Raw genomic sequence first — 16,142 nt, 5'->3', positions numbered from 1 at the left:
CATCCAAGAAGAGTTGGGATCAGAAGGTTAGGGCTATAAATTCAAATCTGTAAGACTTGAAGATAGTGACTGTAACTGTGTGAATAATTCCCATTTTTCCATATTGATGAATAGTCAGTTTGGATTGGTGCAAAGGGAGAGGTGTGAGGTATCTAGGGCAGAGCTGTGGATAATGCCCACTATGTTACTCCTTTTTATAGCTGTCCAGGGTGATTTGGGGATAGCCAAAGTCTGCACAAAGAAGACAAGGACAACAGTGACAGAAGCCCTATCAGTATTGTAGTATTACAGTTAGCAGATGATCAAGTTAGAGCTTAATTCAAGAGTTCATGGCTTCAGGAAAAGGTTCATAAATTCTTATCCTGATTTGTAGTAGTAGTACAATCCACAATTACATAAAAAATAATCCATGGATTGTTTTTTATAGAAATTCATTACCTTATAAACTTGTCTAGAAATGACAAGTCATGTGCATCTTTTCTGCCCAACCATGCAATTTTCTGTTTCTACCCTTCAGGTTGTCATATCACTATAAGAGAGCTCTAAATATGGATATAAGTCTAAAGATTTTATTGTGCACTCTTCTACCAGACTATTTGTGAAAATATGATCAGTGGAAGGGCCCACTATTCTATAATTTCCTTGGGATGATTCTTAATTATCCCCATCTTGTTTGCTAAACAGTCAGTTTTTATTCATAAGCAGCAATTTCTCATAATCCTATGATAATTCAAGTATCTTCATCCAAATGCAGAGATATTTATTGTCTTCAGTGTACAAGGCACATGGAATGTTAGCAAAATTTGTTGAAAAATATAAATAAATCACTTCTGCATGTCCTCTTTTACTCATATACTAGTTTATCTTCCACAAGAAAGGGAACTTGAGTAGATATGTAACAGCTCCACACGGAGACCCTACTGTTCTGAACCTTGTGCCGAATGGAGATAGGTCAGATTTTACTGAAAATCAGCCATCCACCAATCTTTTGGGTGAATGTTTTGGAGAATATTTTCAGAGAGAACAACAATGCTACCATAACATCATTGTGCACCAAAGAATGTGAAGTGGTCACACAAGGAAAGCCTTTCATTTAAGTGAAGGAGGGGACATTCAGGAAGGCAAAGAAAAAAATGTTGCCAAAGTGCCATTCTGGAATGTGTATTTATCCAATTTCTTAAATTATACTGGAATGTGAACTCTGAGAAGGTAGCGTTTGCTTTTATTTATTGCTGTATTCTCAGCACCTGGAAAGGTATTCGACACATGTTAGGTGCTTAATAAATAATACTATGACAATACCTACACAGTAGATACCATAAATAATATTTGTGCTGTAATAATACCTATATGTTATGTATTATAATAATCATATTATGATACTTAAGTGAATATATAACTTATATAGGAATGAAATATATATTCTAATTTGGTATTATACAGTGCTTATTGGAGACATGAGCTGGTTTATTTTTATTATATATTATTAAACTAATATTCTGGTGTCATTAATATTGGCTGTTTAAGCCACTAATTAGTTTCTGGTCCCCATGTGTGTGGCAAGGTGGGGATGGAACTCTGAAGGTGGGAAGATGGAATTTCTAGGAAGTCAGCCAATCTGAAGTATAAACAAGTAGGTCCAGAAAACACCCCCCACTGGGTGCACAAGTATGCATGTACACGCCATAGATAGCCTATGACTTGACCATAAATCCTATTCATTTGTTATTATTTAAACCTCTATTTTTAGCCTCTAGTTTTGATCATGAATTCTAGCTTGTCTATTCATTAACTGCCATAGTGAACTTTTAGTGTCTTTAACTACTACACTTCCCTCTACTAGTCAAATGTATTAGATTACTGGTAACTTTTTCCTAGAGCTCTTAAGATTCTTTTATTTACATTTGAATTTGCATTTTCATTTACAAAGTAAAAAGCACTTTGATTGATTGATTTGCACTCCAGTATTGATTGCAGGGCTTTGGATCACAAGATATAAACTCATATGTTCTTCATGCAACAAATATTAGTGGAAGTATATCCAACTGTCTGATGCTATACCAGGTCCTATGACTGTAAGGCTCTGCCCTCTGGAAGGCTCACAGGCAAGGAAGAGGGACAACCATATAATAACAAGACAATACAATAAAATCTCTGAGACAAAGAAGTCAGTGATTGTCACAGCCCTAAGGAGCACTCAAGGGAGGTTTTGTGGAGTGAAGTAGCTTGAACTAAGTCTTGAATAGGAGTTTAGTAAAAAGTGTGTGCCTTCTGGGAGCATGGGGGCAGGCAGAGGGAGCACTGTACACTGCATACCTCAGGAACCTGTGTTTTTGAAAGACTTAGGTTTTCCTCACTGCATTATTGGAATTAAACTTATTGTTGATGGATTATAAAGAATCTGGAAAACATCTGAGCAAATTTTAAACCCTAGCTACTCAAAGTGCAGTCTGGAGGTCAGCACCACTCGTGAGCAGCTTAGAAATGCATGCAGAGTCTCACTCAGGCTCACCCCAGACCTACTGAACCAGAATCTGCATTTTTAACAATATCCCCCGGTAATTCCCATGTACAGTAATATCTGAAAGTACAAAGCTGTTCTTTTTGGAAGACTGAATCTTCTGTTGGAGGAGTCTTGGAGCACTTGCTAAAACTGAGGTTGATTTTTGAATGATGCAGTAAACACATGGGAAGTTCATTGTGACAACAGCATGGAGATCTATAGAAGATCTATATTAAGCCTGTGGCTGTTTAACTTTGGGGACTAAATTATTCAGTTAGAAATTGGTCAGGATCTATACTTTAGCAGCTGTGACAGAGTGGGAAATGGGCTGGGCTAACTTTAAGGCTCAGGTTTTTCCTTAATTGGGTGGATGACCTTAGCCAAGCTCTTCAGACTCCCTGAATATCAGTTATTTAGTCATTTATAGGCACCTCCTATGTGCCGAGCAGTATGCCATGTGCTTACACATACATAATCCCATCTCCTTGTTTCCCAAGTGAGGGACCACAACCTGCCACACAGAGTATCTCATTAAGATCCCAAAAAATAATGCACAGCACAGTGCTTTGCAAGTGAAAAATGGAATATGTTATGGTTTAAATATCTGCATAGAAAAATACATATTTGTAGAGCATCTACTATGATCTAAGACCTGTAATAAATTTACCTAAGTTCAAACATATATGTTGTAATTAAATTAAGCAAAGCAAAACAAATATATTTTGTGTTTATTTAAGGAGAGTGTCAAGATGAAATTAAAATAAGCACTTAGTAATATATGCACCTCTGGGTCTATTGCAGCAATATTCATAATAGCCAAGATATGGAAGCAATGTTAAATTTCCATTGATGGATGAATGGATAAAGAATGAAATCTTGCCATTTGTGACCCCGTGGATAGACGTAGAGGATATTATTTTAAGGAAATAAGTCAAACAGAAAAAGACAAATTCACATATTTGTGGAATCTAAAAAACAAAACAAAAAACAAACAAAAAACCCCAAAACAAATGAACACACACAATGTAGAAACAGACCCATAAATACAGAGAACAAACTGATAGTTACCAGAGTGAAAGGGTTGTGGGGGATGGGTGAAAAGGGGTGAAGAGGAGTGGGAGGTACAAGCTCCCAGTTATGAAATGAATAGGTCACTGGAATTAAAGGCACAGCATAGGGAATATGGTCAAAGGTGTTGTAATAGCATTGTATGGTGACAAATGGTAGGTGCCCTTGTGGTTAGTGTAGCATAAGGTAAGACTTGATAGATCACTAAGTTGTACACCTGAAACTGTTGTAACATTGTGTGTCAAACTATACTTCAATTTTTAAAAATGCAAGCACTTAGTAACACAGGAATCATAGAAAACTTGTGACATTGGCCTTGTTGCCTGGTCCACTCCAGTAATCCTTTCTGCTTTCTACTTTCCCAGGCATGCGCCAAGGCAATGACTATGGCACTCAGTACCGCTCAGCCATCTATCCAACCTCTACCGAGCACATGGAGGTCGCCCTGAGGTCCAAAGAAGACTACCAGAAGGTAGGGCCCTGTTTTGCTCCTGGACTCCCACTGTTGGTCTCCACCAAGTCAGACCCCACCTGTAGAAGGAGAATCTGGTTGTTTTCACCTGCCACTGTGTTCCATTTACACAATTTCCATCAGCTTCTGGTCCATAAATATGCTAAATGAGATTTTAGAAGTAGGCCTTTGTGAATTTCTTTTTGGAAGACTTTTTTAAAATCAACTCACCTCAGATGAATATGTATCTTGACATATAGTCTTCTTTACTATTTCTCTCTGCCTCTCTCTTGCTGAATCTCATTTTTTCTTTCTTCTCTCTATAATGGTTTGTTCAGGCTGCCATAACAAAGTACCACGAACTGGTGGTTTAAATAGCAGAAATGTGTGTCTCATGGTTCTGGAGGCTGGAAGTCCAAAATCAAGGTGCTGGCTCTGCTTGGCTCCTGGTTCCTTCTGGGGCTTGCCATAGAAAGTTCTGCTCCAGGCCCCTCTCCTTGGCTTATAGATGGCAGTCTTCTCTTTATACCTTTTTTGCATTATCTTTTCTCTATCATGTCTGTTTTTGTGTCCAAATTTCCTCTTGTTATGACAACTCCAGTCATAATAGGTTATGGTCCAACCTAATGACCACATTTTAACTTGATTTACCTCTGTAAAGATACTATCTCTAAATAAGCTCACATTCTGAGACACTGAGGAATTAGGATTCCAACCTATATTTTTTTGGGCAAGCAGTTCAACTCAGAATACTCACTGTCTCTTGCTAATAAGAGTAGATTGAATTATAATAAAATACTTCTTAGAAATATAGATACTACAGCATGAAATAATTATTTTCACTCCTGTATAATATTTAAAAATCTCCAACAGAGCTTTGGTTCTTTTAAAAATAGCTTGCATTGCTTTAATTTTAAAACTTTGTGATGATACTTAAATTTTAATTATTGTTATATCTCCTGATTTACATTTATGCTTAACAATAGATCCAGTAGCAGGATATGAAGTTCACAGTCAGTTCAACTCTGAAAAGCAGAGAGGGCTAAAAGAGATATTGATAGGCCCCCACTTATTCTTAGCACACCCTCTCCCTCCAGGGCTGTGATGTCTATTTGGGTGATAATAGTAAGCAGCCTCTGGGATGGCTTTTAGTGGTCTCTACCCTTGTGTAAACCCCTCTCCTTGAGTATGGGCTGGATTTAATGACCCACTCCTAATGAGTGACAGAAGTGGTGGGATGTCACTTTTGAGATGAGTTTATTAGAAGACTTTGGCTTCCCTATTGGGGGCCCTCTCTTATGATCTCTTGGATCACTTGCCCTGGGGGAAACCAGCTGCCATGTTGTGAGGCAGCCCTGTGTAAAGGTTCATGTGGCGAGTCCCGAAGATCCTACAAGCCCCTCAGCCCCAGTCAAGCTTGTGGATGGGTCTGCAGCCCCAGTTGACAGTTTGGCTACAACCTGAAAAGACCTCAAGCCAAGGGCGCTGCCAAGCTAAGGGTGCTATAGAAACCAAAGGATAATAAATGTTTGTTGTTAAAGCTGCAAAGTTTTAGAGTAATTGGAGTATATCTATACTGTCATTCTCAAAACTTTTCACTGCAAATTATCCTTTTTTATTGTCTTTTCATCATGACTTTCCTAATAATGATGGGCTCACCTGGGCATATGCGGTGGTGGTTAAGCATGTAGCCTCCAGCACCAGATTATCTTAATTCATATGTCAGCTGCATAACTTTTTATCAAGTACTTGACACTTAGAAAACTATCTTATTTAACTCATGCAAACCCTATAAGGAGAGAGACCTCATTATTATCCCTGTATCTCAGATGCCCAGAATTAGAATGCTCCATTAGAATAACTTGGATTACAGAAAAAAGACAAGATTCAGGGAAATGAGCTGGACAGCTGATACAGGACTCTAGACCAGAAATGATGGGACCCTTCCTTAGGGTGCTGCCAGTCTGAATGGGATAAAGGGATATAAAGGAAGTAAAAGTTATAGAACTTGGAAATTGATTAGAAGTGGAGAAAAAATAAGAGGGAGGAATCCAGGGTGATTTGTAGGTTTTGGGCTTGCTATGTTTTGTGTGAAGGTATGGAGAAACAGAGGCAGATTTGTGGGAAAGGTAAATTAAGTCTGGAAACGTGGAGTTTAAGGTACCTATGATCTGGGCATCCAGATGATTGTTAGGAGGAGATGTGGGCTATTCCTTCCTTGCAAAGAGAATTGTTGTTATTGTTAACCGGGTTAATGCTTGTAAGGCACAGGGCCTAGCACATAGTTCATGCTCAATAAATGGTAGCCCTTATTATTGGGAGTTATATTTGGTAAATGAAGCCCTAGTTGCTGATACAGTCACTTAGGAAAAATGATAAAAGAGGAGAAGGCTCAGGATCTGTGGAACACTAACTTTTGAGAGGTGGGTAGGGAAATGCCTACACTAGGCAAGATGCTGTACTAGGTAGGCCCAACAGAGCATCAGCCCCAAGCAAGAACTTAAAAATTCCTTCTCTTTGGTTTAATCTCACTATATTTAATTACAAAGGCCATGTGAGTAACAAGTAATACTGACATGTGATTGATGCAGTATGTAAATTACCTAGTATTGTGCTCCACAGTCTCTTAAGATACCAATAGTTCTACTAAGAGACTTGAGAAGTATGTTAATGTCTCTCTAGAATATAGCAAAATGAGATGATATTCTGATATTCACAATGAGAATTTTAAGTTCAAAAGGTTAGTACTTTCCATCTGATGATGAAAAGGCTAACTTATACCTAATTTTTTGGCTTCTAACCCAGTATAGTTTCTTATCCTTAGCTTTGCGTGGAGCCCATGTTGATTTTAGATAACTGATAAATATAGGAAATAAAATTTAGATATTAAATGCAATGAACTGTTTTAATAATTTCTCCATTATTTTTGTAGATTTGTAGATTTAGGGAATGATAATCTTATACTCTAGATAGTTGTCTAACCAAATACTTTTTGAGTGTTTTGTACCTAAGTATGTGGGAACTAAATACATACATACATATAAATATTTTTGCTTGGTTTTTAAAAGTAGGGTCTTACATAAAGTTCAGGGTCTCCTGTGCCCCCAGCATCCAGATATCCATTGTTGTTAGTGTAACCACATATGAGTGCTTTATTACCAACTCAGAGAGCAAATACTCTCACATTTCTTTTATTTTACCATATAAATAAAAGTGGCCGTACATTCCCCCGGTAGGTGAGTGGCAAATCCAGTGTTTGCCTCCTGACTGACTAAAACCCAGAGTCTTGACTCTAGACTAAAATCTAGACTAGAGCCGCATCTCCAGTACAATTTCTGCCATGATCGCATTGGTCTCTTTTGCACTTTCCAAAATAGTAGCCACTAGCCACATTCTGGCCATTGAACATTGAAATGTGGCTAATGCAACCAAGAAGCTGAGTATTTTGTTTTGTTTTATTTTAATTCATTTAATTATATATTTAAATAGCTGCATATGGCTAATGGCTACCTGATTAGACAGCACGGCAGTCTATAAGGGGTGTGTATCTCTGTTGTAGGGGGCACAGGGCATGTCAGTCTGGGTCTCTGGCTGGGATACCCGAGATTCCAAGCCTCTGCTCCTGTGTTGGCTTATTGCAAGAGCGTGGGACTGCCATGGAGCACACTCCTCAGGGCCATCAGCATTGCTGCACCAGAAAATGCTCTCTCCCTTTCTTTTCTGGAGATATGCAGTATGAGGGTCAAGTAGTTTTACTTTCAGAAGTCACCATTGGAAAGAGCTGAAAGCTGCAGCCCTATGGACCCTTGACTGGACTCCATCAAATGCAGAAAGGTCTTCCATTCTTGACACAGTCATTGCCGAGGAGCCCTGGGCCAGGATTTCTTCTTCTGTTCCACCTTGAGCACTCCTTCACCCCTTTCCAGATCTCTACCACACAGGTCAAATAATTTTCCTTTTTTGGGAACTGAAGAACAAAATGCTTCATTTTGTCACCTTCCCTGGTGAGCAGTAGGGCTAATTGTGCCCCTACCTGGGTGACCACTATAATTTTTATCTTACTCCAGGTCCCATGGAACACAGCTTGTGGCAAAGGCTTGTGTCTGAGGACTGCCCATTTAACGTGGGAGTCTGGTGCCATGGAGGAGGAGTAAGGGACAGGGGGAGTGGAAAAGAAAGGAGGGAGAACAGATATAATTTGGTCTGGGCTGTCAGTGATAAGTTTCTTGGTCCTTATGGAATGACCAGTCATTCTGGAAGAAGAAGGTAAGCACATGTCTATCAGATGCCATTCCCCAAGGGTTCACTCTGTGCTTCTGAGTGGCAGATGTTTGGACCCAGGAGACTATGTCCCTGCAGCAGGAGACAGGAGGCACATGGCATGTGTGTGAGGTGAATCACTGTAGGGTTGCACCTGCCTAAAGCTAAGCAGAGTCCATACAGAGCTGAGGGCTGCAGTGGTAGCTGGAGGAGAGGATGGTGAGGCTGAGAGGGTCTGAGCTGGTGCATGTGAAGTGACTGATGTGACTGTCTACAAGGGGTCCCTTATCTACCGCACCCCATCCCATCCAGGCAGCTGATTGCCTACATTGCCTGAAGGATGACCTACCATGATTTAGTGACTTTCTGGCACCTCTCTTAGGGCAGAGAACGAAAAAGACAAGTTTATTTTTCAGCAGGCATCCTGCTGTAACCAGGTAGTTACATAATATACCATTACATGCATAGTTTATAGATTTATATATAGTATATATGTAGCTATATAATGGTGATGATGTTGATGACAGAACAGCATCTACATGCTAATATACTGTTTTAAGCACTTTAGATAAATGAAATCATTTATATATCTCTAACTATATTTATCTATATACATATATAGATGTAATTAATATGTTTAGATAGAGGTATGTATGTATCTCTTTGTATCTCTGTGTAAAATTGTATGCATTAATGTTTCTTGTTTCTAGTTTTGAAAGTTGTATAAATTTCTAATCATTCAATTGGTATAATTGGTAATATACACACCAAAAAAAGTCAGTAATTTGCAGTGCCTATGAGAGATGATACAATTAGCTTTTATACCATAAAGAATTTGATTTCTGCTTTTGCATTTACCTTAAAAAATACCCACCTTAATAATGTTTCTAATAGATCCTACAAATTAGGGAGAGAGTCCGAGATATCTCCAGTTGCCCTAACAGGTGAGTAAAAGAGAGGAGGAAGCTGAAGAGGTGACTTCCTGGGGTTGACTTTCCTAGGTTTTCTACCTAGGGTAACCTTGCACAAATTCCTGAAACCACAGAGGTCTTTAATCTAGGTAGAATCATTTCTTAACAATACTAGATTAAGGCCTAGGACTCATAGTCTTTTCACAAACATATAGGTTTATTTCTGAGAGCAGGAGATTCTGCAGATGACTCATTCCATGCATTTTTATACACACTAATTTCCCCTTTAAGAGTTGGTATTTCCGGCCCTGTCATTACATTCTGGGAATTCATCTTGAGCCCTGGTGGGACCCCTGTGCACTAACTATAACATTGACTTAGGTTACTAATTTAATAGTCTTCACTAGTTTGCCCCCAGTGACCCCCTCTTAACCAGCTTCTTCAGCAACTTCTTTATACTTGGAGTTGAGAGTGACAGTATTGCTTACCACGGAGCAGCCATTTGAACATAAAATTAGCTGATTTTATCACAGGGACCAATTGTTGAGCTAATTAGATGTGCAGTACTGCTGATGAGCCAGAAACCCAAAGTGATTTTCCATCTAAACTGTGGTTTTCTGCAAAGTTGGCTGGGTTGTAGATACCAGGCTCACCAACAACCCTAGGAAAGGAAAAATGGCTGAAGAAGTTTGCTAATTTTCATTCAGATTAAAGGAGGCCAGAGAACATTATAGAAGATTGGAGTGAAAATTAAACTTCATACGGGGTTCATTGACCTTGGAGGTACTGGATTCTGTTCACAGAATACGACGGCTGCATCATGTCTTTGGTGAGGTGAAGACTTTGCACAAAATGTGGGCGTGTTCTTGACTTTGGATGAAGATTTTGTAATCTTTTATTAACTGCATTTTTATATTTTTTTCCTGAGTTTCATGATGGAATTATTTGCTAATGATATTAGTTGGAGGAGACAATTTAATGTATTATTAATTGCCTTTGGATTATCAAATGTAGACAGTTTACTTCCCATGTGAACCTGTCATTACCTTTTCTAATATTCTAAACTGAATCATGGCCTCTGTCAGGGGATGTGGGTGTTCAGATGGGATTCTTATGTTCTGAAAATGTAACTCTTCCCCATCTTTAGATTACTGATAGATTTTGTTTCTTGAAATTTGGTAGAGGATTAATAAGTCTGAAGATAGTTCTCCTTATTGTATGACCTATCTCCTTCCCAGCTCCTTGAAACTTCATGAACAAGCACGACGTTTCCTCTAGGTAACCTTTTTGGGTGAATGCTAAATTATCCACCATGTGCCAAATATAAAATAGTGTTTTAAAATCTGTCTCTATCAGTCTCCCCATCTGTTTGTTCATCCATCTATCCACTCATCCACCCACCCATTCATTCATCCATATCTTCAACACAGCTATAATCTCCAAGTATTTACCATATTTTATCTTAAATTTCAATTATCTAGCTGTCTGTCATCTGTCATCTATACTCTATATAGTGTCATTTTAAAGAGAAGTACCAAAAGTGAAAGATTAAAAACCATATACATTAATTGGATGACAGTAGCATTTTTTAGAATTGTTTCAGCATTGATTATTTAATTTTCTTCCCAAAGCACTGAGATTGCAGCCAGAGAGTCAGTGATTCTCTATGTCCTCCAGTTAAGCCCTGGCAAGTTGCTATTTGGCTGCTCAGCATGTGTGCGTGTGTGCGTTTGCGTGTGTGTGTGTGTGTGTGTGTGAGAGAGAGAGAGAGAGAGAGGGAAAGAGAAAGAGAGCAGATTTCATTTCTAAATAACCTATCTACCTGTGCTCCTAATTGAGTTTTTGCTTCTTTTTTTTTCTTTTTTTTTTTTCTTAAGATTTATTTATTCATGAGAGACAGAGAGACAGAGACAGACAGAGACACATGCCAAGGAAGAAGCAGGCTCCATGCAGGGAGCCTGATAGGGACTCGATCCCAGATCCCGGGATCACACCAGGAGCAGAAGGCAGACACTCAACCACTGAGCTACCCAGGTGTTCCCTGCTTCTTTTATCTAATGTAGCTTAAATGCCATCATCTTTATACTGCTGACACTCAAAATTTCTGGTCCAGAGCTACTCTCTGGCTCCAGATCCCCATATTCCACTGCCTACTTGTTAATTCCCCTTACTTATCAGCATAATATTTCCTAATCTGGAGGCTTCATTCCCTCTCCTCCCCACCCTGCCAATAAACAAGCCTAAGAGTTTTCCCCTCCCCCATTTTTGGCCTTCCCAGCTATCATCTTTTTTTTTTTTTTTTTTTTTTTTTTTAATTTTTTTTTATTTATTTATGATAGTCACAGAGAGAGAGAGAGGCAGAGACATAGGAAGAGGGAGAAGCAGGCTTCACGCACCGGGAGCCCGACGTGGGATTCGATCCCGGGCCTCCAGGATCACGCCCCGGGCCAAAGGCAGGCGCTAAACCACTGCGCCACCCAGGGATCCCCCCAGCTATCATCTTTTAACTTAGGCAGGATCCCTAGGAGTTATCACTGGTTCACCCTTTCCTTTACTCCTCCCCTCTAGCTAATCGGATTAGCCTAGCTTCTTCTGAGATAGGTCTCCACTTGTGCCTACTTTCGTATTTTCGTGTTTACTGTCATAGTCCAGGCTACTGTTATCTGTTCCTAGACCAATGGGCTGCGTACCTCTCTACTACAATTCATCTACACAGGGCAGCCAGAGCAACATCCTAAATCTAATTACAGTCGTTTCCTTTTTCTCTCAAACTCGTACACAGCTTCCCACTACATTTAGAATGAAATCTAAACTCCTTAGCATGGCCTCTGAGTCATTTTGCCATTTTGCCATCTTCCCATGAGACATCTTCTATTCAGAGTGCCTTATTATTATGGTATATGTAAGAATTAACATATAATTCTTGCTCAGAGCTCCAAACCTTTGAATAAAGCTCAAGAACTTCAAGGAGGGGGGGCACCTGGGTGTCTTAGTGGTTGAGCATCTGCCTTTGGCTCAGGTCATGATTCCAGGGTCCTGGGACCTAGTCCCACATCGGTCTCCCTATAGGAAGCCTGCTTCTTCCTCTGCCTATGTCTCTGCTTCTCTCTCTGAGTCTCTCATGAATAAGTAAATAAAATCTTAAAAAAAAAAAAAAGAACTTCGAGAGGTCTGGGGACTCAGGGTAAGAACCACAGTCACTCATAGAAAATTGTACAGCTGTGCAGTGAACATCATAATGAATGGTTTTATATTTCTTTGTATTTCAAAGTTAACTCTTATACAGACTCACTGTTGCCACAAAGAGACCAATTTTGGAGGTTTGGGGAATTGCTGCTTTATCTAGTATGTGTTATGTACCAGGAAGAAATAATTATTGAGTTACACATAGTGTTCTTGACCTCAAAGCCTATCTAGCAAACTCTCTTGACAGAAGAATTGCTAAATGTCACAGTCTTAAAACAACATTTTGGTAAGATTAAGTCAGTGGTTAGTACATGAAACTGTCTTCCTTTTTCTAATTTTCCATATATCTGACTTTTTTGTCTTTCCCTCAGTTACAAATGACTACTGCAGCTACAAACTTGGTGGCTCAAAACAATAGAAATTCATCTTCTCATAGTTCTGGAGACCAGAAGTCCAAAATCAGTTTCATTGGACCAAAATAAAGGTTTCAGCTGGGCTGTGTTCCTTCCAAAAGCTCTAGGGGAGAATCCCTTTCTTGACTCTAGTCTTCTAGTGGTTGCTGACTTTGCTTGGCATGAGGCCACATCGTTCTGTTTTCTGCCTCGATGTTCACATTGCCGCCTCCTCCTTTGTGTGTCTAATCTCCCTCTGCGTTTCTCTTATAAGGACACCTGTGATTGCATTTTGGGCCTATCTGATAATCCAAGATAATCTTCCTGTCTCAAGATCCTTAATTTAATCATATCTATGAAGTCTTGGCCACATAAAATAATATTCACATGTTCCAGGGATGAGGGCATTGAGATTCTGGGGGCACTATTATTCAGCCTTCCATTGTCTTCAGGCTTGGTTTCCAGACTGCTACCAACACATGTCCAGCCTCAAATGGGGGACTGAAACTGGGAGCTCTTCTTTTCTGGTCTGCTCAGAAATGCAGACCATGCTCCTCGAGTGGGTATCCTTTGGATCCCAGGGCTAAACACACAACACAATTCTCCAGAGCAGATGGGACCTGATCTCTTCCTTGAGATCCTTGCCTACTTTTGAAGAGAGGAAGAAATTTGCATAGGCTTTTCCCCTTTCAAACATATATACCTTCAAAAAACCCCAACTTTACCCCTATGCTACTTAGCAAAATAAAGTAGCATACCAAAAATAACAACAGAAAAAAAAATCTTAGGAGTTACATTTTGGGGATGATTGGAGGAAAAAATGGTGTGTGTATGTGTGTCTGTGTGTGTAATCAAAATAACATTTGAATGGTTGAAAAGAATGTTCTAGTACTATCTTAAGTCATTTACCACCTTACCTCTCTGGTCTTCGTTTTAAATTATCTAACAAAATGTCCTCAAAGTTTTATTATAAAAACTAAATGAGACTTTACGTATATGTAAAATACCCCTATTATGGACTAAATATTTATATAAGTACATCAATACATACATACTAGCATACATACATACTATTAGCATATAATAGTCAGCATATATATATATATATACACACACACACACATATATTTTAAAGATTTTATTTATTTATTTGAGAGACAGAGACAGAGACAGAGACAGAGAATGTGTGCAAGTGGAGGGAGAGGCAGAAGGAGAAGGAGAATCTCCAGCAGACTCCACACTGAGCACGGAGCCCAACTCAGAGTTTGATCTCACTGCCCCGGGATCATGACCTGAGCCAAAATCAATAGTTAGATGCTTAACTGACTGAGCTACCCAGGCACCCCAGCCAATATATATTAATTGAAGCTGAGCCTTTTCAGTTTTCTAATCCAGAAAGCAGTTTTAATTATATCAACTCAACTGAGAGAAATTCAACATACCTAGTAAATATCCAGTTATGCTATAATCATCATCCCATAACTGGATCTGACAATTCCCTACCAGGAGGTACAGATCCTTTGTGTTTCCTTGTAAGCATCTATAGGCTAAAAATTTGAAAATGTCCTTCCTTCCTTCCTTTGACCCCATCTTCTTCAGGAAATTAATACATTAATTGCCTTATCAAATATTAATTATGTACTGATTAGTTGCCAGACTCTCATTACAATTGTTTCAAACACAGCTATCTGAAGAAGGATCTCATGAATTTTGCTGTAATAAACTATGCTATCCGTAGTCATAAAAGCCCAATGTGTCATAAATGTTCTTTTCTTTGGAACATTTCATAGGAACTGTCCTGACATTAAACTCTTTGGGGACTCCTAGTCATTCTTGTTACCCCAAAGGCCTGGTACTGTGCTTGGCCCCTAGCACATTATCAGCAAATATTTGTCCTAGACTGAAAATATGGAGCAGGATAAAGAGACCCAGTGTTACCCCTTGTTATGGGCTGAATATTTGTGTTCCCCAGAATTTATACTGTTGGAGTGCTAAACCTCCCAGTGTGATAGAATTTGGAGATGGGGCTTTGAGAGGTAATTACGGTTAGATGAGGTCATGAGGGTGGAGCTTCCATGGTGGGATTAGTGCCCTCATAAGGAGATACACCAGACACACCTCCACATGGACAAAAAGAAGAGGTTATGTGAGCACACAGTGAGAAGATTGCTTCTTTAAGTCATGAGAATAGTCCTCACAATAAAACCTACTCTGCTGGCACCTCCATCTGGGACTTCCCAGCCTCTAGAACTGTGAGAAACAAAGGTCAGGGCTGACAAAGTCACTTTGGAGGGTGAGAAGAACCACAACTTTGGATGAGAACACCTGGCCAAGGCCCTGCTCCACCTTTACTGACTCTGACCTTGGACAAATCTTGATAGCCCTAGTTACTTGTTTACAAAATGGAGGAAAATAACAGAACTCTTTATAAATCTTAAGTTTTCAGTGGTTTGCGCCATATTACACAAGTGACCCTCCTCTTTACACAGGGAGGTAGTTCAGGATCTGGTCTCCTTCCTACCTGCCTTAGGAAGGAATTAAAGCTGCAGAAGGCTTCATTCACATTCCCAAGGTGGCCTAATATTACGTTTAGAGTTAGAGGCGTTTGACTCTGAATTCCATATGTTCTGCTCACATGTTGTGTGGGGATATTTGATAATCTGTCAAGCATTTTGCAAATATCAGGGTTTAATGGGGTGACTCTGGAGACATGCTGTTTGCAGTGACTCCATCCTGCTTTTCCAAAGACCCTCAAATTTCAAACCAATGTGAAAACATAGGGTCAGGGAATCTTCCTTTCTGTCATGATGAGAAAATGTCATGGTCATTTCCATGTCTTTGTTTATTGAGAAATGGATAGGTTATCCATGGGTAAAAGTATCCCGGCTCGATCAGTATATTGTGTGCTCTGTGCTGCAATGTTAAAACCAGTAACCACACTAAGAGATTCTGCTTTCAAAAACACCAAGAATCATTCATCTGCTCAAAGGACCCTGAATAGACGTGGGGAAATGTCCGTTGATGTTTTATGATTTGAGGATTAGCCAGTTGTTGTTCTTTTTAAATTTGTGTCGTTGTTTAAAGTGTGGAGTTACAGGTTCTAGATGTCCATGGAAAGACCCTGAATAATTTGTTCACTTATCTTAGCCAAAGAGTAAAATCCCGCTTTGTATGCCCAGCAGTAAAGATGAAATTCATCCTCTACCCTCATGTAGCTTTGTAGTTATCATTACAGGTATTATTCTGAACTCTTAATAAAAATTAATGAAATAAATGTTTTAAAAATGCCCATTTCTGAGAGGCAGGCATCTATATTTCCATGCATGCAGCCATCTAGACAGATAAATCTTTAGCCTTAATGGTTTAGTTGC

The 16,142-nt window shown here is 39.3% G+C and overlaps 1 protein-coding gene across 10 annotated transcripts in view; it reads left to right on the top strand.

The window, feature by feature from the left end:
• Positions 1 to 16,142, top strand: part of MSRA (methionine sulfoxide reductase A) — a 427,028-nt gene that overhangs the window by 312,471 nt on the left and 98,415 nt on the right. For 9 of the 10 annotated variants that reach the window (XM_077868665.1, XM_077868664.1, XM_077868663.1 and 6 more), the window contains one exon: positions 3,937 to 4,043. The exons of the other annotated variant lie outside the window; for it this stretch is intronic. In XM_077868665.1, coding sequence (XP_077724791.1) covers positions 3,937 to 4,043 — 107 coding nt within the window. The remainder of the gene's footprint in view (positions 1 to 3,936; positions 4,044 to 16,142) is intronic. 10 annotated transcript variants of the gene reach the window in all.

The sequence above is a fragment of the Canis aureus genome, chromosome 24 (genome assembly GCF_053574225.1).
Source record: "Canis aureus isolate CA01 chromosome 24, VMU_Caureus_v.1.0, whole genome shotgun sequence".
NCBI classification, from domain to species: Eukaryota; Metazoa; Chordata; class Mammalia; order Carnivora; family Canidae; genus Canis; species Canis aureus.
Note: the sequence above shows the minus strand (reverse complement) of the source record. Positions and strands in the feature narration are given on the sequence as shown.